The sequence below is a fragment of the Parasteatoda tepidariorum genome, chromosome 7 (genome assembly GCF_982258835.1).
Source record: "Parasteatoda tepidariorum strain Cologne lab strain chromosome 7, Ptep-v5.0, whole genome shotgun sequence".
NCBI lineage: Eukaryota > Metazoa > Arthropoda > Arachnida > Araneae > Theridiidae > Parasteatoda > Parasteatoda tepidariorum.
In genome coordinates, this window is record NC_141761.1 from 87,503,303 (window position 1) to 87,524,939 (window position 21,637).

General features: G+C 31.8%; 1 protein-coding gene across 9 annotated transcripts in view; it reads right to left on the reverse strand.

Moving 5' to 3' along the window:
• LOC107439667 (uncharacterized) overlaps positions 1–21,637 on the reverse strand; it is a 392,882-nt gene that overhangs the window by 77,702 nt on the left and 293,543 nt on the right. For 7 of the 9 annotated variants that reach the window (XM_087168215.1, XM_087168217.1, XM_087168218.1 and 4 more), the window contains 6 exons: positions 11,118–21,448; positions 9,263–9,425; positions 7,300–7,484; positions 5,875–6,106; positions 4,025–4,314; positions 3,142–3,271 (listed from right to left, as the gene is read on the reverse strand). In XM_087168215.1, the coding sequence (XP_087024341.1) occupies positions 3,142–3,271; positions 4,025–4,314; positions 5,875–6,106; positions 7,300–7,484; positions 9,263–9,425; positions 11,118–21,448 (11,331 nt within the window). The remainder of the gene's footprint in view (positions 1–3,141; positions 3,272–4,024; positions 4,315–5,874; positions 6,107–7,299; positions 7,485–9,262; positions 9,426–11,117; positions 21,449–21,637) is intronic. The other 2 variants (XM_087168223.1, XM_087168222.1) reach the window with 1 other exon arrangement.

The window sequence follows — 21,637 nt, forward strand, 5'->3', positions numbered from 1 at the left end:
AAATCCATAGAAGGATAAATTTTGCTTGCATCTATTGCATTTTTTTCAGTTTTATTACTTTGTCACAATTGTTAAAATATGTTATATAAGAACTATTAAAAATAAAATAGATGTTTAACTAAGCATTAATTTTATCCAATTGATCATTTTATTGAACGATAAATTAATCATCAATTATAATCCAATTAATCATCCAATTAATCACCAATAAATTAATCCAATTAATCATCAATTATAAATTCCTTAAAGCATGTGAATCAGATATATGCAAGCATTTCACTGTCATGTAATTTTCGAAAGAAATGTTATGATGGCAATATTAAAGTATAAAATAGTTTCAATATAATTTTGTAAGTAGAGAAAATTTAAAAAAACAAGAAAAATCCAAATTTTTAAAATTCCTACTAACTTTTAGGTAACTTTTAAAATGAAAACTTAAAAATGTATGGGTTGTTGATTTATCTTACTTTTCGACAAATATATTCAAATATGTATTAAAAACATGAATTCATAAATACAAAAGACTACCCATAAAACAGGAACATAACACATCATTCCAAAAGTCAAAATAAATATAAATATTCAGTGCTAAAATTATATCTCAATACAGAATACATACTTATAACAAAATAATTCGAACTGTTTTCTTACTTACCTCACAATATCTCCGCCATGAATATTTGTAGTTAATTTTCTTGAGTTTCGATAGTAAGCCCATTTTCATGTATTAAATTGTGTTACCAATTTATAATGGTCACACTCTATATATATGTAGATATAAACTTGGAAAAACCACAATAAAGGAGATACCATGCAGAGTGGGACACAAGTCAGTAAACATAAATTTGACAAAGCATGCAAAGGTAGGAAAAGACATTTCATATTGAAAAAACAAATACCAAATTTATTTCATTAATAATAAAAAAGCATGTATTAATAATTTAAGTTCAGCTGTAAAATGTATTAAGTAAATATAGCTAGATAAAATAATGTTAAGCAAAAAATATTATCAAAAAAATTATCCATTTACACAAGGGGAAAAAAAATTTGGTAAAATTACCGTATTGTATGGTAATGACGTTTCTGGCAAAAAAAAATTTTTTTTTTTGGTTATTGAAAATTAAAATATACGGTATTTAAACCATTCATTTGGTAATTTCTTTCGTTTATCTGGTAGTTTTTTACCAGAAATTTTAGCTTTCAAAACTGTAGTTTGTATTCTTACATTTTTCGTAAAAAATACAAAGCAAAAAAGTGAACTTGACCGTATAAAATATATTTTTTTTGCCATGTTCAAAGATATCATTGTAAAATTACCAAGTTTTATCACAGATTAATAAATTATATATTATTGTTAAATTTAACAAAATCATTACCAAAACGCTTCGGTGAAAACTACCGAGCGTTTTGGTGTTCCCCTAGAGCCAGAAACATTGTAATCTTTACCATATTCTGGTAACATTGACCATTCTTTTTTTCTCTGTGCAAATAGTGTTATTCTTCAGAGTTATTCTGTACAGATTTTAAGTACCATAATATATTATAGTTATTAATAAAAATAGCTAAGTATGCAATGTGTTGATATCACTTTTATGTAAGTAAAAATATGTTAATTTATTACGTTTATAAGTAAAGTCATTTTTGAAGCATTAGCGTAATTATAAGCAGATTTAATGTCATGTTATTCTAATAAAAGTTAAAAAGGATTTCCAAACGCAATTTTTGACAAATGTTCAATCCTTTTTCACTTTCATGATTTTAAGTTTAATAGAGTTAAAATAAGCTTATTTTAGTAGCGGTGAATTAAGTGTGTTTTTAGCATATTAAATTAAGCGATCCCACTCTGGAATTGAAATCATATTGTCCAAAAATTTGAATATCTATAGGAGTAGAAACGTAATTTCTGTCAAAGACTATGTTGATATCTTTTTTTTATGTGGTTATATCATCTGGCCTTGTCATGTCTAAATCTCCAAATAAAGTATCGTTACTCCATAACGCTTGCGTTTAAAGTTTATTCCATGACCCATTTCCATGGCTCATTCATGACAATTCCATATTCCATAGGAATTCCATGACTCATGGGAATTCCATATCGAAAATTTTAATATTCAATAACTTATCTATGGAAATTATTTCACATTCAGCATCCTACCTTAGGTATCCGACTGTGTAAAAATTATAAATTTCGACGAAAATTGATTTATTTTTAATTGTTCACATTTCATATTCTGTTTATTAGCTTTTATATCAATTTAAATTTTGGTCTCCGATCTATAAAACTGAAGTTACGGTTTTTTTCCCACTTGCTTAGAAACAAAACAGAATATCAAATACATACTTTAGTTGTATTTTCAGTAGAACGTTAATTTTAAGGAAATTCTTTTTACACTAACGCATATTACAAAAAAGAAATTCTAATTATAGAATTCTTTGAAACTTTTTATGCAGACTTTATATAATGTTAGCTATTTTTGGACTAAAAGCTATGGTCTAAGAATAAATTTATTATTTTTATCATACTTTAAGTAACAATGTTTGGAATTTTAATTAAGAAGTCAACACTGAACAATATATTTTGTTCTATTTCATTGTATATATGAATTTTTTTAATATGTGACCTAAAAAAGTTTGTAGTTTTCATGCTCAAATTTGCCCTTATTTCGAAAAAAATATATATTTTAAAACTTTTGAAGTTTACTTTAGATTTATAATGTTTAGACCCATGTTAACCAAAATTAAACTTATAATTTAAATTAAGACTATTTTCAAAACAAATTGTGCCAAACCCAGTCGGATAACTTAACAGGCTGAAATTTTGAAATTCAATAACTTATTCATGGGAATTATTCAATATTCAACAACCTTCTTCTTTTTATCTTTAAAAAATGATATAATCGATGAATTAATTGAGTTTGAGGATTATTAATTGGTTGAATTTGTGAATATTAGAATGAAGAAAAAAATATTCATGAAATTTTTATTTGTGCATCACGTGATTTTTCGTGCTGTATTTAAATTTTTAAGGAAGTTTGATTATAGTGTAAGAAAACCACTTCTTGATGGAAGTATCTTTTGACGAGTTTAATCCGCTTCTATCTGATATGCAAAAAATATCGAAAAGAAAGAAAGAAAAAATACCTAGAACTTGAACAGTTTCTGACGTTTGAGCAGTAGGTAATTCTGGTCTAAAAGATTCTTTTGCTTTCTTTTCTAAAGGCTGTAAAATTTCCATGTCACCAGTTTCTTGTCCTGGAGTAACTTCACTAACCTGAAAATTTTTAGAGGAAAAAAGAAAACAACGTGAATAATCCAGATGCAGAAAAAATAAACTACAACTAAGCATTCGATTATTTTCAACTAATTATTCCATTATTATAACTTAATTGTTTCACTATTATTAACATTAAGATGCTAAGTCTCTGTTATTTGTAATAAAACTAAATCGTTAGGTTTATGAATAAGAACCTCGTATCGAAAGTTTTTTTTTTTATCTAAATGGAGTATAAATATCCTATATAATTATAATCTCATTTTTCTATTATTATCAACTAATCATTTAATTATTTTTAACTAATCACTCCATCGTTATCAACTAAACAATTATTTCATTATTATCAACTAATCATTCGATTTTTTTAAAATTAATTATTCGATTATAATCAATTAATCATTCAATTATTTTTTATAAATTATTTCGTAATTATCAAATAATCATTCCATTTTATTAACTTTACGATGCGTAGTGGTTATTTCACATGAAACTGCAGTTAAGGAACGTCGTAGTACGTTTCTTTTCTCTAAAGGAAGACAATAAAATATAATTATCCCAATATTAGCAGATAATTATTCCATTCTTGTTAACTTATTACTCCATTATTATTGTATTATTATTAATTTATTATACCATTAATATCAAATAATTATTTCATTTCTGTTAACTTTAAGATGCTAAATTATTTGACTTATAAGTGTTTATTTCGTGAGGAAAAAAACTGTCATATACATAGGGCTCATATCTTACCTGTACTGAGACTTTTTCAACAACTCCAACTGCTGCTGTAGTGGATGATGGTTTTTCCATCGGCATCATATCGGTTATTGAACTATGAGCTAATGTTTCATAAACTTGCATTGCAATTTCAGAAGGAAGAATCACATCTACTTTTCTTGCACCAGGCATTGTATCTGCTGTTAAGGACGCAACAGAATGATTACTAAGAATTTCCATAACTTGTGTTGCCAAATCTGATGGTAAACTGACTTCAGCTTTCGCCATACTGGGTCGTTCTTCTGTAATCTCTTGCAGTGAACCTATTATTTCACATAAAGAATTATTAGACTTTGGAATAGAATTCAGTATATACACTATCTACCGATAAGTATTTGGACACCTATGCAAATGACCCTTGGTCCCCATTCATGGTAAGCTCAACGCCGATGCCTACTGCAGTATTTTAGATGCCAATGTGCTTCCTACGTTGTGGCAGTTTTACGGGGTGGGCCCCTGTTACTTCCAGGACGACAATGTCATGTTGCTGTCATGTTGCGAGGGTCATCAAGACTTGGTATGGTGTCAATGGGGTTCATCGAATAGACTGGCCTGCCAAGAGCCCAGACTAGAACACTATCGAGAACTTCTGGGACGAGTTGGATATACGAATTAAGGGGTGTACTACACGTCCAAAATCGGTGAAGGAACTTACATGTCTTCTCCAAGCCGAGTAGAAGAAAATACCACTAGCCGTCACAGAAGGACTTGTGGAAAGTATGCCCCGGAGGGTTCACGCTATAATTGCCTCTTGAGTCGATCTACCAACTATTGATTATGAATAAAGTTTGTTTTTCCTTTCAATTACACGTGTCCAAATACTTATTGGTAGATCGTGTAATATGTTCGTATTCACCTCTTAAGGGGTCTCAGGGGTGTTTCATTTCGAAATTTTCAAACTTTTTAATAAATTATATCTGATTAATTTGTATACATCTCGAAAAATTCCGGAGTTATTAAAATTTAAATTACTGTTGGTTTATTTGATGAAATTAAAATTTAAGAAATCGAGTTATATTTTGTTCTACTAGTCATTCTAGTTACTATTTTAACCATTGCTTGTCTTACTGCTATAAAAAAATCTTAAATATTAATTACCAATTTAAAAAAAGGAAATTTTTGAAATTCCAAAAGTTGAAAAAAAAATATTTAATTTTCTTAATGCATCATCTTGAGTTCAATTGCAAGAGGAAATACTTTTTTTTTACTGTTGGATATAGTTTCTAATTTTCTAATCCTTTTTGTGCCCTTACGAATTACGATAAAAGGTACAGGCACCCTGAGTGCATTGCCAGTAAATTCCATTTTACCATCACATCCTTTTTTACCATACATTTTTATACCGTAATGATTACAGTAATATTATTTAATTGTATCAATTTTGTGATATTACAGTATATATTACTGTAAAACATTACAGTATATCAGACGTTTTGTTAAAACGTTACGGTAAAAAATACCGGCATCCTGGGTACCGGTACTTTTGATCCGGAATTTTTTATTGTATACGTTAAATGTGGCTTCAACTATAGAAAAAAATTATATACATTTTTTATAGTTTTGGACCTCTACAAAATAATTAATTTTAATTAGTGTGAATATGTTTATGCACATTATTGATGTTTATACAAATTTCTAAAAAAAATCTGGAATCTAAAATCATTTTTAAATGAACTGTGTCCTGACAAAAAAGTGATGGAATGTTTGGTTTTACATAAACCACAATTCCACTGATATCAAACAATTAAATCTTACATATTAGCGATCTTAAATTGATTAAAATTTTTTATTGTTTTAAATTCATTTCATCAAAAACTAATTACCTTGTGTAGTCACTTCCATCACTTGCATCGCAACATCGGATGGTACAGTGTATGAGAGTTCTTGAGTTCCTGGTAGTTCTCCAGACTTAAACTCTTTCGTGCTGCTGTAAGATGTAACGATAGAAACCTCAGCTGGTATTTTGGGAGAGATTTCGATTTCAGCTTGTCTCGAACCAGGCCGCTCAGATATCTGCAGGTCTCCAATGGAGCTGTTGGCCAACACCTCATAGACCTACATAAGATTAAAATGATGACTTGACAAGCACACAATGATTATAGTGCTGTGTAAAGATTGGAATCTTAATTAACGGATAGAAAAACTATTTACTGCATTCATGTATTGAAATTTTTGCCCTTTAAGAATGAATGACTTCAAAATATTTATAAACTGAAGAATATCTTTGCCCCTTAAAAAGAATTGAATTCAAACTAATTACAGAGTTCTTTATGTACTAAAATTATAGCGCATTAGTAATTGGCCAATACTAAATATTTGTGGCACACTTAAATTGATGGAAATTTTAAAATTAGGGAATAAGCTATTTCAAACTAATGTCCTGTATTAGCTTGAGTTTTTGTACATTAGGAATTAAAAAGTAGAAACATTTATAACTTTCTAAAGCTTACTTTAAATTTTATTTGATACCTTAATTTCATTTTAAAGAGTTAATCTGATATCTTTAATCATACATAATATTATAATTGAACAAAAGTTTAGATCTTATTCGAAATAGTTTTATTACAGGCCAAATACTAAAATGTTTTAGTTAAATCAAAAATTTTTATGATGAGATTTTTTAAAAAAAAATATCACCATAAATACTATCTTAAAATAACGTAATGTATTTTTAAAAAATGGGAATAACATAGTTTAAAAAAAAAAAGTAAATAACAAGTGATCAATAAAAACTAATCATGCTTGATTTCTTAGGTCAATGAACTCTAAGAATTGTATGTATCAAGAAACTAATTCTGTGATTAACATCAGCATGAATAAAAATAATTTAAGAATTTAAAACTTTTCGCATGACTTAAGGAGAGGCCTAAACTTGGTCAGCCCCCATACCCCGATTAAACAAGAATACTAATTTAATTTAAAAAAAGTCTCTTCTTTTAAAAAAAATTTAGATAAAGCATATATATATATATATATATATATATATATATATATATATATATATATATATATATATATATATATATATATATATATATATATATATATATATATATATATAATTTAACACAATTAATGGTTTATTTGATTGTTTCGAAACATGAAGTTTGCAACCTTTTGCGACTAAGCCCAACCTTTTGCCCTGAAAGCGACTAAGTGAGAAATGGACATAAATGAGCCTTTCTTCATTTTCGACAGGTTTATACGATAATATTTTTTTAATTATAACAGCAGAAAAAAATGCCAACCTGCGTGGCTAACTCCGAGGGGATAGAGACATCGGCCAATTTTGTACCCGGTATCTCATCAGGTTTCATATCGCTAATAGAACTGTTTTCAAGAACTTCCAATACTTGCATCGCCAGATCAAATGGTATGGATACATCCGCTATTTCTGTTCCTGGCAATTCTTCGGTGAGCTCTTTAAAAGAATCTAAACAAAAGTATAACGTAGTTAGTAAACAAACTAATAAATGATATCAACGTATCGTCTATTGATGCTATATATCCTATACCCAGATCTGAATGAAGTCAATAATGTATTGCTGATTTAGAAATTTTAATACATTAGAATTTTTGGACAGTATTCGAAATAAAATGTAATTTTTTTTTAAAATAAAAAAAGATTTATGTCTTAATTCGTTTTTGAGGAATATGAATTTAGAACATGTAATTATGTACTTAAGAAACATTCGAAAAAAATACTTACTTGATTGAATAATGCAAAACATATAATATAAACAAATACATATTGGAAGAACATATTGTTTGAAATAAATATACTTGATAAAAAAATTTAAATTGACCGTATTGTCTAATTGTATGAATGAATAAAATGAGATACATTATAGCTTTCTGTAATTGTATAAAAACAGAAATCATTCATTTGATAGAATAATAGCGGCAATACATTCGTAAAACATTGATTATGAAGCAAAATTTTGCATAGTAATAGCGAACATTTGTTCTATGTAAGAAGAAAAAATTGTAAGACGCGACGAATTTTTTTTCTTTAATTTTATATCAATATAAAAAGTTTTTCAAAATTGTTTTTCTTGCCTTTCCCTTTTAGCTAATGTTAGCTAATGATATCAGTTATGCATGATACGGCATAACATATGCATGATATCAGTTTTGCTTTAAATAGTGTATGGGTATTGGTGGGATTTTCTTCATTATAGATTAATTTTCGAAAAATGGCAGTTAGGAATCGCAAAAACATTTAGGGATGTTAATTAGATTGTGAAATATTTGATGAAATCACTTCACAGTCGGTTCTAGATAATTTAACTTAGAGTCAGCGTTTCTATGTCACAAACAATATGATGTAATTAGTGTAAATTTAAGTAAGTTGAATGTACAAAAAACAGTGACAAACATTTTAGATTTTAGGAACTTATGACACGTGTTTTCCAAATTTTCAATAATGTGCCAAGTGCCACTGAAGAGATGATGAATATATATCTGTGGAATATATATAAGACTTGCCGTAAGCTATTAGATTAAATTAAAAGACTGTTTGCAATAAATAGTCTATAAGAAATGTCTCGGTAAAATGGTCAAGTAAAAATTTATTTAATTGTTATTTTACCTTATTCAACCAAAACATTCAAATAACTATATTCAAACTGTTAAGAGGGAGAAAAACCATTTATAGATTTTTTTTGTAGTACGGTTAAGAAACCAAAATTCTGATCCCGCCAACTAGGCCCACCTTATAAAGCCATTTAGTTTCGTTTAACTGGTGGCATACTGTGGCCGAGAGAGCTAGTCTGTCAATCTCATGACAAACTGCACAGGGGTTCGAATCCCAGAGTTGACATCATAATATTTCTTTCATTCCTTCGGTACAAGAAGCATTTCCAGCGGCCTGCATTTTCCAACTGATATTCCTGGACTTCTATTATACGAAACTATCATTCATGCAAAAATATAAATGGTGCATCACCACACAGCTGCAATGTCTATTCATCTTCATTTTATGGTTTAGAAATTATGCTAGCTGTAAATGGTTACAAAACCGCATCGTTTTGTGTTCACGGTTCTTTAAACGTGCTAGTTGTAAACGGCTCCGAAACCGTAAAGGTAAGAAATATTCTTAACCATAAGGTTCATGGTCAATTGCATGGACAAACTGCTGACGGTTATTTTATCGCAATTTCAGAATGAAAATTCCAACAGTGTATAAATAATTGTTTAAAGTAACGTTACCTTGAGTTAATACTTCAGAAACTTGTGCGACGACGTCTGAAGGTATTTCAAAATCCACCTTTCGCGAGCCAGGAATTTCGTCTGCCTTAAACACATTCTCTTTCTCTTCGGCTTGGATTTCAGATACACTTAGCGTATGTTGCGATGATATTTCATATTGCACCTGTAAAAACATGCACAAAGATGTTTTTTTAAAGTATTCTGAAACAAGGAAAAAATTGAGTTCACGTTGATCAAGAAAGGATGTAAGTGATACAAATTGCAATTAATCGCTAATTTTTACTTTATAAAATATCAAAATAAATAAATGAATATTTGATAACATTTTCAAATATCTAAAAAAATGTTTGTGACATAAAATTATTGAGAACTTGTAAATAAGAGAGTATGTTTTTCTTTAAAATTTTTATGCATTAAGTTTGTAAAATCTATGTGAAGAGAAATTATAACTGATATGACTTAACGATATGACTTTAACTTTTTTTTTTCACAAGCTTTCCAATCTTCTCTTTTTGAATAAGTTTTATCGGTTTTTTGTCCGGTTCAAGTTAAAATCCAGTTCATGGAAACTGCAGTAAATAAATAAATTCAAGTTTCAGATTAACAATAATTCAAACTAAAGAGTGATACGCAAAGAAAAAAGAACTAAACATCCTCAATAACTTTTGTTCTAACGAACGATTTTTCACTTACTACAATAGCTAGTGAAGACGATAATTTAAGTTTTCATCGACCATAATTGAGTTCAACGGACTACGATTCCTGACCTTCAAAATATAACTAGTTGCCGCAATCTGAGAAATATAGTCCTAATAGTCTGGTCAGAAAAGCGATCGAAGAAATGGGCTCCTTAATAATAATTTTTCTTTTTGCCATATGCCGAGAAATGTTTTTGGACAAAATGTCTGGACGCAATTATAAAATTAATTTATTCAAAGATAATTCCAGGCTAAAACAAATTTTAATAATTGTTTATTATTTTATTTAATGATTAATAAAAAAATTTAATCGTAAATGCAAAAACGATGTCTCAACATATGATAAAAAAAATTTCATGTTTAAAATGAACGAGCCACATTAACAATTATGCATCATTGTGTATCAATGTTTGATAAGAAAATTTTTATTTCTCTTTTACTTGTATCTTATAATAATTTGCGGTATTTGCTTTTCCCAGTTTTATCATCTTAAATACTCATGAACAACGAAATTTATGATTTCGTATGAATATGTAGAAAAAAATTAAAGCTTATTTTTAAGGTTCTCAGTAGGTAATTTTTGATAAGTATTATCTTTGAAAAGTATTCTATTTTAATCATTATTATTGTCATTTTTTTTCACCGACTGTAAAGTAAAAATGTATTAAAAATAACTGAATTGAAAGAAACATGAGTTTAAATAATATGTTAAAAGTATCAAAATAGCATTCATTAGTATTAGAACACAAACAATAAATTTCTACAAAACTTATTTAAACATAAATGTGTTATACAAATTTTTAAATGAAAAAACAGAATCAAAAGTAAGCTATGCTAGTTATTTCAGTTTAAAAGCAGCAATAAATAATTTAAATATTACATGTTAAAATTAGTACTATCAGCAACGTTGTAAAACTATTATTCATATAAATAGCCTGTGTTAGAAGCTCAAATTGTTAAATATTAAGTAATAAAAATTGTAAGTATAAGCAGATTAAAATTTATTAATAGCTGTAGTAGTACTAAAAGCAGTTTTAAAATGTTCATCATCTTCAATGTTAGCTTGGCGTTAATTTAGCCGATGTTATGTTATCGATGTTTATCTGATGTTATTAAGCCAAATCCATCCATAGGAGCTCTTTCAAATCTCTCCTTACCTGTTGGCCTTCAGGTTTTTTATCTTCAACAAGATCAGCTGTTACTGCTTGCATTGCTACATCAGATATGGCAATATGCTCCTCTGGTATGAATTTAACTTTAGCACTAGTTTCTTCTGGTTTCACATCTTTCTCTAAAGAAGCTGCTCTAATTTCGTCAATAACTTCCGATACAACAAATGTTTCATGAGGGGATAGCCCTATTTCAGCAACACCATGTATCGCTGTATCCCGAGATTCGAAATCAGAAACTTTATTCTCAGGCGTTATTTCTGATACCGAAACATGCTGAGCTGATGTTACTGACAGCTGCGCTGTTAATCCAGTAGGAAGTTGTTCTAATTCTAAATCGGATGCATTAGTTTGGGAGATGATTTCAGATACATTTAAATGATCTTCCTTCGTGAACTTGTAATTTGCTTTTTTCTCAATGGGTTTTTTATCTTCTGTTAAATTCTCATAAATCTCTTCCAACTCGGTCTCTTGCACTGAAAACGATTGCTTTTTGATGTAACTAACAGATGCAGAGGCAGATTCAGGTAATTTAAGCAAAAGATCAGCGGCAGTTGTTTCTGCGGTAACTTCTGATACGTGCAGAGAATCTTTTGGTAATATATTAGCACTCGCAGTTACTTCGGTAGGTTTTTTATCAAGTGGTAATTCTGACGGAAAGTCAGCCGATGTAATTTCAGAGATGGAACACGTTTCCAAATAAGGAACATTTATTTCAGCTAGCTCACCAGCTGGTAATTTCTTATGGACTAACTCTTTCGGTTGATCACCGACAAATGCTTCTGAAACATTCAAAGAATCCGAACTAATTACTTCGAAATCTAAATGCTTGCTTAAAGGTCGCTTTGGGGTTTTTAAATCTGATGTACAAAGTTCAGTTACAACTTGTTCCACAGATACAGTCTGTTTTGATATGAATTTGCCTTCAGCACTGACGCCAGTAGGCAATTCCTCGGGAACAAATTCACCAGGTTTGATTTCAGTTAGAGTTTCGGACACGCTTATGGTCTCTTTCAAAGTTAAATCCACTCCAGCAGTAACGCTTTGGGGTTTTTCTACTTTCATATCATCTGGTGTTTGTTCAACTGATACTTCGGAAACAATCAATGGTTTTTTGGTAGAGAATTTAACTCCAGCTTGTACCTCGCCTGGCAGTTTACCAGCTGCGAATTGTCCAGGTATTTCTTCAGGAAGTGTATGCGAAATTTGTACAGATTCTTGATGCGAAACACCAACCAAAGCTTGAATTTCAGCAGGTTTTTCCTTTTCTTGTAGTTGTTCCGAGTTCTGTTCTGTTTCAACTTCAGAGACCGTTAATGATTTTTTTGTTGTAAACCCAATTCCAGCTTGAACTTCTCCAGGTAGTTTTCCCGCAGCAAACTGCCCTGGTTTCTCTTCCAACAATATTTGAGAAATTTCAATGCATTCTTGTTGAGGAATTCCCAACAAAGCTTTCACCTCAGAGGGCTTTTTATCGAGTTCTAAATCCTCTGCAAGCTGTTGAAATAATGTTTCCAAGACAGTCAAGGGTTTCTTTGTAGTCCATCTGAAATCTAATTGAATTTCTCCTGGTAATTTTCCAGGTGCGAACTTATCAAGCATTTCATCTACTGTCGTTTGCTCTATTTCAACGCTTTCTTGAAGTGACACATCAACAGCTGCTTGTAAAGCTGTTGGTTTCTTTTCAGTTTCAAACTGCTCTGGTACCTGTTGAGTGGATACTTCAGAAACAGATACGGAAGATTTTGTAGTAAAACCAACACCAGCCTGTATTTCACCAGGCAGTTTTCCCGCAGCAAACTCACCAGGATGTTCTTCAAGATGAGTTTGCTGCACTTGAATGTAATCTTGAGAAGATATGCCGACAGTAGCAGATTCGGTAAGAAGTTTTTTCTGTTCCCTCATATCTTCCGATTCCATGTTTGCTGATACTTCTGACACTGATAAAGATTCTTTTACTTGGAATTTTACTCCAGCTTTTACTTCCTCGGGTAATTTATCAGCTGCTAGCTTTCCGGGTTTCTCTTCAGGTAGCGTATGAGAAATTTCTAAGCCCTCTGTTTGTGAAAAATTCATTTGAGCTTTTACTTCGGTAGGTTTCTTTTCCGAAGGTAGATCTTCGGACGTTTGCTGAGTAGAAACCTCATAAACAGATAAGGACTTTTCGGTTGTCAGCTTAATACCTGCTTGTACTTCTCCAGGAAGTTGCCCTGCACTGAAATGTCCAGGTTTTTCTTCTGGTAACGTATGAGAAATTTCAATGGGTTCTAACTGAGATAATCCAAACTCTGCATGAACCTCTGCTGGTCTCTTTTGAAGAGAAAGCTCTTCTGGAGTTTGCTGTAAATCGATTTTTGAAACTTGCAAAGGTTTCTTAGTAGTAAATTGAACGTTTGCCTGTATTTCCCCAGGGAGTTTTCCAGGCGCAAAATATCCAGGTTTTTCATCTGTTAGCATTTCAGATATTTGAATAGATTCTTGGTGAGATAAATCAAATCCAGCTTGAACAGATATAGGTTTCTTTTCTTCGATTAATGCTTCAGGTAATTGTTGCGTTGATACTTCAGATACTGTTAAAGAACTTTTAGTGGTAATTTTAACACCAGCTGTAATCTCGCCGGGCAATTTTCCAGCAGCAAATACTTCTGGTTTTTCATCTGGTAACATTTCAGAAATTTCAACTGGTTCTTGATGCGCAATGTCCACATGGGCCTGTACTGCACTTGGTGTTTTGCTGACATCCATTTTTTCGGAATGTTGTTCAGTACAGACTTCTTCTACAAGCAATGGTTTTTTAGTTGTCCATTTAACATCTGCTTGTATTTCTCCGGGTAGTTTTCCAGCCGCAAATTGTCCAGGCTGTTCTTCAGACAACGACTCAGACACTTCAATGTAGTCTTGTTGTGAAATTCCTACAGAAGCATGTGTAGATTGAGGTAGTTTCTGATCACTTAGACTTTCTGATTCTTGCTGAGTAGTAATATCAGAAATAATTAAAGATTCCTTGGTAGTAATTTTAATACCCGCCTGAACTTCTCCCGGAAGTTTTCCAGCTTCAAACTGGCCATGCCCTTCTGAATAAACTGTTTGAGACACTTCCAAAGATTCCTGTTGCGAAAGTCCTAATAAAGCTTGAATTTCAGTTGGCTTTTTCTCCACTTCTAAAAATTCAGATTGTTGTTCAGTTGATATTTCTGTTACTGACAAAGGCTTGTTAGTAGTCCATTTTACACCAGCCTGTAATTCTCCTGGTAACTGGCCAGCAGAAAACTTTTTAGATATTTCTTCTGATAGGATTTCTGAAACTTCAATTGGCTCTTGATGAGATATGTCAACATTAGCCATCACTACATTAGGTGTTTTTTCTAACAATAATTCTGATGAACTTTGCTGAGTGGATATTTCAGAAATTGAAATTGAATCTGTAGTTGTTAGCTTCAAATTTGCCTGAACTTCTCCTGGTAGTTTTCCAGCTTCAAAACTACCAGGCTTCTCTTCAGATGTCATATGAGAAACTTCAAGACTTTCTTGCTGTGAGAGTTCTACTATAGCCTTATCAATTGCAGGTACTGATGCAATTTTCAACACTTCGGCTTCTTGTTGTGTTGAAGTTTCCGACACACTCAGTGATTTTTTTGTGGTCCATTCGACACCAGCGTGTACTTCACCAGGAAGTTTTCCTGGTGCAAATGAACCAGGACGCTCTTCAAGTAACACTTCTGATATTTGGAATGTTTCTCTAGTAGTAACATCAAGATCAGCTTTTTTCTGAGAAGGTTTTTCCTCTAATACAAATTCAGATGGTGTCATTTCTGTGTTTATTTGAGATATTGTTAGCGACTCTTTTGTTTTTATCGTAGTTCTAGCAGTTACTTCACCTGGTTGTGTACCAGCTGCAAACTCTTTGGGTTTTTCTTCAGATTCTACCATGACCACATCTATTGGTTCCTGCAACTTGTATTGTACTATTGCATGGGCGTCTTTAGGGCGGGTAGTGCTTAGTTCTTCAGGCCTCTGTTCATCAGTAATTTCTGATATTACTAATGACTCTCTAGGAGACATTTTGCAAATTGCTCCTTTTTCTTCTTTAACAGATGACAATATTTGAGCAACGAATTCGCCTGTGGGAATTTCATCAAAAGTCACTTTTTCGGGGAAAATGACTTTCAACGATGATTCCATTGTCTTTAAGGCCTCCACTGATTTTTTAATTTCCAATTCAGTTTTAGCTTTTTGTTTGGTAGATATATCAACTTCTTGTTTTACTTCCTTTGAAATTTTGATTTCTTTTTTGTGAATATTTAACTCATCAGTGAATGTTTGTTTTAGAGCTGTTTCAGCAGTTGCTACTTGAGAATCTGAAACGATTAGTTCTTTTTCTGTTATTTCAGGCTGTTTTCCTTTACTCTTCAAAACAATGTCTTGTTTTTTAATCTGAGTTACGTCAATATCAGAACTTTCAACAACAGTGGATGTCATGCGAATATCTCGTTCGAATGTTTTTGGCTCAAGTTTCTTAAACTCAATCTTTTTAACTTCTACTGATTTTACAGGTTGAATTATTTCTTCTGTAACTTTTTGTTTTGAAGTTACTTCGAAATCAGTCTTCATTTCTTGCATTTTTACAGGTTCAGGTTTCACTTTCGCTTTACTTGTTAAGATAACTTCTGGTTTAAACTTCGTTATTTCTGTAACTTCCTCCAACTCTACATCTGTCTTTTTTGTCTTTTTCTTAGCCACAGTTTTTTGTGGTAAAGTAATAACTGCTTGCGAAGTTTGTGGCTTTTCGGACTCCTCCACAACTTCGGTTACTCGTTGAGGTTTCAAATCTATCTTCTGGATTTTGATTTGCTCTTCAGTTTTTGCAGTAGTTTGTATTGATTCCGTTGTGATAACTTTTTCTGTTATTTTAGGCATTTTTCCTTTACTATCCAAAACAATGTCTTGTTTTTTAGTTTGAGTAACGTCAATGTCAGGACTTTCGACAACAGTGGATGTCATGTGAATGTCTCGTTCAAAAGCTTTTGGTACAAGTTTCGAGAACTCAATCTTTTTAACTTCTACTGCTTTTACAGGTTGAATTACTTCTTCTGTTACTTTTTGTTTTGAAGTTACTTTAAAATCTGTCATCATTTCTTTCGGTGTTACAGGTTCTACTTTGGTTTTAGTCACTTCAGGTTTCATTTTTTTCTTAACAACAGTTTTTTGGGGTAAAGCAATAGCTGTTTGCGAAGTTTGTGGTTTTTCGGACTCCTCCACAACTTCGGTTACTCGCTGAGGTTTCAAATCTATTTTCTGGATTTTGATTTCTTCTTCAGTTTTTGCAGTAGTTTGTATTGATTCCGTTGTGATAACTTTTTCTGTTATTTTAGGCATTTTTCCTTTACTATCCAAAACAATGTCTTGTTTTTTAGTTTGAGTAACGTCAATGTCAGGACTTTCGACAGCAGTTGATGTCATGTGAATATCTCGTTCAAAAGTTTTTGGTTCAAGTTTCGAGAACTCAATCTTTTTAACTTCTACTGCTTTCACAGGTTGAATTACTGTTTCTGTTACTTTTTGTTTTGAAGTTACTTTAAAATCTGTCATCGTTTCTTTCAGTGTTACAGGTTCTACTTTGGTTTTAGTCACTTCAGGTTTCGTTTTTTTCTTAACAACAGTTTTTTGGGGTAAAGCAATAGCTGTTTGTGAAGTTTGTGGTTTTTCCGTCTCTTCTATAACCTCGGTTACTCGTTGAGGTTTTAAATCTGTTTTCTGTATTGTAATTTGTTTTTCTGTTTTTGCAGTAGTTTGTATTGATTCTGTTGTAATTTCTTGTTTGTTTTTTATGCTTAGAAGATTTATATCGATTTCATCAACTTGTGTGACTATTTGTTCTTGTTGTAAAACTTTCTCAGTTTCCATCACTTTAACAGAAGTATCAAGTTTTACCTGCTGTTTTAATAACTGTGTTGTGTCAGATTTTGTAACTTCGGTTGTTGACGGTTTTTGTGTTCTCTTCAATCCAATTTTAGTTACCTCAGTGAATGTTTCTTTTTCCTTTAGGTCAACATCTTTAACCATTTTAGGTTTAAACTCTTGTTGATCTGTCACTTGTGCTTGGAGTGGTTCTGGTTTATCGGAGGTGAAAAAGGACTTGAGTTTGTAATCAACAAATTCAGGTTTTACTTTTTGAGGCAGCTCTCTTTCGATTTTCGTATGTTGCAGTTTTACTTGTGATTTATGAGATTCAATAACCTGTGCTGTAAATGATTGAGGTGCTTCCTCAATCGTAAATGATTTTAAATGATAATCAACAAACTCAGGTTTGAACTCTTCGGGCTTTAGTTTTTCTATCTTAGTGTGCTGTAGCTTCACTTGATCTCTGTGCGGTTCGGTAATTTCAGCTCGAAGTGGTTTCGGTGTCTCTTCTGAAGTAAATGATTTTAACTGGTAATCAATAAATTCGGGTTTTATTTCTTCCAGCTTTATCTTCTCTATTTTAGTATGCTGTAGTTGCACTTGGGCTCTGTGGGGTTCAGTAATTTCAGCTTGAAGAGGTTTCGGCATCTCTTCAAACGTAAAAGGTTTCAGCTGATAATCAATGAATTCTGGTTTGATTTCTTCTGGTTTTTGTTTCTCTATTTTAGTAGGCTGCAGCTGCACTTGAGCTCTGTGTGGTTCGGTAATTTGAGCCTGAAGTGGTTTAGGCATTTCTTCTAACGTAAATGGTTTCAATTGGTAATCAACAAATTCAGGTTTGAATTCTTCTGGTTTTCTTTTTTCTATCTTAGCATGTTGCAGTTTCACTTGTTTTTTATGAGGTTCAGTAATTTCAGCTCTAACAGGTTGAGGTAGCTCCTCCAAAGTAAATGATTTCAATTGGTAATCAACAAACTCTGGTTTAAATTCTTCCATTTTGCGCCTTTCTATCCTAGTTTTATGCAACTGAATTTGTGCAAAGAGAGGTTTTTGTGGCTTAATATCACTGCTGATTAATTTTGTTGGTTGTATTTTAATAACATCGAAAGTCTTAGAATCGTGCAAAATTTCTTCGTATTTAATTTCTTGCGTTTCTGGTTTTTCAAATTTTTGAGGAAGAATTTCTTGGTTTTCTTTGTCAGAGCCTTTCTTAGTTATCTTCAGACTCACCTTTTGGTCTTTTCTAGGCTTTTCTGGTGTAATCTTTGTCGGTCCTTTTGGTTTATCATCTCTTTTTAAGACTGGGGCGGTGTCTTTTAAGGGCTGCAAGGTTTTATCCTCAACGATAGTTTTATCCGGTTGATCTTGAGTTTTCTTTTCTTTAGGCTTTGTATCAATGATTAGTTTTTCTCTTTCAATTTCAGGTTTTGATATCACTTTGCTATCGTAGCTTATTTTTTGTTTCGGTTGTAAAGGTGAAGCTGTGATTTCAATCACAGGCTCTTTTTCCACTTTAACTGTTTTGTCTAGTTTTTCTGTTATTATTTCTTTCTTTGTTTCTTTTGCTTTTGTTAGAACATGAGATGGCACTTCAAAGTCAATAGCTTTTTGTGGTATAGGTTTTTCTTCTATCTGTTGGGGCTTCAGTGGAGTTGGTTTGCTCTGTTTTGATATGGTTGTGATTGAGCTGGAATCATAGTGTGTTTCTTCCTCAGGGAATATCTCAGTTTCCTTAATGACTACGGATTGTGATTTGGATGAAACTTGAACCACAACGTTTTCTTTTACTACTGTCGGTTTAGAAGTAAGCTTGCTATCGTAAACAATATCTTGTTTTAGTTTCATGGGTAATGCTTGTATTTCAATTACCGGTTCTTTTTCTATCGTCATTTTACTTGTCTTTTTTGTAACGGTATGTTTGATGGGTTCTTTTTTTATCGTTTGAATTTCGGAATGTATTTTGTAATCAATCTCAGCTTTTTGTGACTCAGGTTGCTCTTCTCGTATAAATGATTGCTGTGGAATAATTTTCTCTCTTTTGGTAACAGTCATGATTGTACTTGAATCATAAAATTTTTCTTCACACGTGATAGGTTCTGTTTCATCCATAATCACTCTTTGTGGTTTAGGGGTTTCTCCAAACACTACACGTTGAACAGTTCTTGTAGTCTTTGGTAGAACTTTGCTGTCGTAGGTAATCTCCTGTTTCGGCTTCATTGGTAGAGCTGTAATTTCAACTACTGGTTCCTTTTCTTGTTTAACTATTGTATCCAATTTCCCCACTATTACTCCTTTAGCTGTTTCTTTTGTTAGAATATTGGAATGTACTTCATAGTCTGTTTTGGCTTGTTGGGGTTCTGGTTTTTCATCGTGCATTAAAGGCTGTTGGGTAGTTTCTCTCTTTACTTTAGAGAAAGTCATAAGTGTACTTGAATCATAGAAAGTTTCTTCCTCTTTGACTAATTCAGTTTTTCCTTCCACTACTTGTTCAGGTTTGGATGATTTTCTAACAACCACACTTTCTTGCATTCTAATTGGCTTTGGTACAAACTTACTATCAAACACTATATCTTGTTTTGATTTCATTGGTAAAGCTGTAATTTCCACTACAGGTTCTTTTTCATATTTTATAACTTTATCTAATTTTTCTGTAATTACTTCTTTTGCTATTTCCTTTGCTTTTATGTGGATATCGGAGTGTGTTTCGAAATCAGTTTTTGCCTTTTGTGGTTCAGGTTTTTTGTCTTGTAATAAGGGCTTCTGTGGAGCTAATTTTTCTACTTTAGTGACAGATGCCGTTATACTTGAATCATAAGTTGTTTCTTTAAATTCTATTGGTTCAGTCTTTTCTTGAACAACTTTTTGTGGTTTGGGAGATATTCCAAATACGACAGTTTCTTTCGTCCGTATAGTTTTAGGTACAAGCTTACTGTCATAAACTATATCCTGTTTAGGTTTCATTGGTAGAACTGAAATTTCAACTACGGGCTCTTTTTCTGATTTTACAACATTATCTAGCTTTTCAACAATAATTTCTTTAGCTGATTCTTTTGTTTTTGTCTGAATATCAGTGCTAATTCCATAATCGATTTGAGCTTTTAAGGGCTCTTGAACCTGAGTTTCCTTAAATAACTGTTGGGAAGTTACTTTCTCTGTTTTTCTAAATTTTATGACAGAAGTTGAATCAAAATGAGGAATTTCTTCTTTATAAATTTCTTCAGGTTTCTTTGAAACACTAACAGGCGTTTTTGGTGTTACTCCAACAACTACGCTTTCTTTCAGACTTGTTGGTTTAGCAATAAGCTTACTATCAAATGTAATTTTTTGTCTAGTTTGCAATGGAAGTGCTTCTATTTCAATTATTGGTTCTTTTTCTACTTTCATTACATCTGAGATCTTCTCTGTAACAATGTGTTTAGCTTGTTCCATCTGTATGCTTTGGATATTAGTTGGAATTTCTGGCAATACTCTTGCCTCTTGAGGCTTAGACCGAATTTGCTGTGTTTTAATCTCCCTTGGAGAAAGTTTTTGTGTCGTAGAAATTATAAACGAGGTTGAATCTTGATACACTCTTTCCTCTGGCAGTTTTTGTTCAGGTAGCTTTTCAGTTACATCAATTAATATTTTCTCATTGGTAACAGTAGGCCCTGGTACTTCTTTACTCTTAAATATGATATCCTGTTTAGATTTTAAGGGTAGGGCTGTAATTTCTATGGGTGTTTCTTTTTCTTTTTGCATTGCTTTCTCTAGCTTTTCTACAATCGTTTGTTTTGCGAATTGCTTCTTTTGAGTTTGTACATCAGTTTGCAGAGTTGTGGGCTCTGTTGGTTCATTCCATTGAGGTTTCCGTGGAGCAAACTGTTGTTGACTGGTTACATTGAATGTTGCACTTGAATCAAGAACAGCTTGTTCTGGTGTGTTTTGAAAGAAGCCAGTATGAGTAACCTGTCTGGACTGTGAAAATTGCTGAAAACCTGTAGTACTAAAGCCTTGCACACTTTGACTATGCTGCGAAAACTCTGAAATTGTTTGAGTAACACCCTGTTGTGTAAAAGAAATTGTGCTTGGGTGTAAAGATACCTGCCTAGGAATTTCTTCGAATGGAACTTCACTTACATTTATAGAATATTTATATTTATCTATGTCTTTCATTACCTCTGCATTCTCCAGCTGTGGAATGACGGAAGATCCAACCTCAGATGGTTGCTCTTGTGGAGTAATCTGCTGTACCTGAATATGTGTTTGTGTGAGAAGAGTACTTTCAGCCTGTTGTGTAATGGTCTCCACTTTCTTAATATTTCTGGTACGATGTAAAAGAGTAGTTTCTTCTGAAGCTTTTTTAACAATTGGCTTCACAGGCTTTTTAGAGATTTCTTTGGGTTGCTTCTTTAGTTCTGCTTCATGTTCTTCTTTCGTCACTATAAAAGAAAAAAATTACATATGAAAAGCAACGTTTCAAATTGGATTTAATTTTAGTAGAAGTACATAAATTTTATTACTATTAAAATAAGATTTGAGCTATCTTTTTACTATAATTTGTGACAATTAAAACGTCTACTTTATAATAAAAATAAAACAAAACTATCTCATAAAATGATTTAAACTTT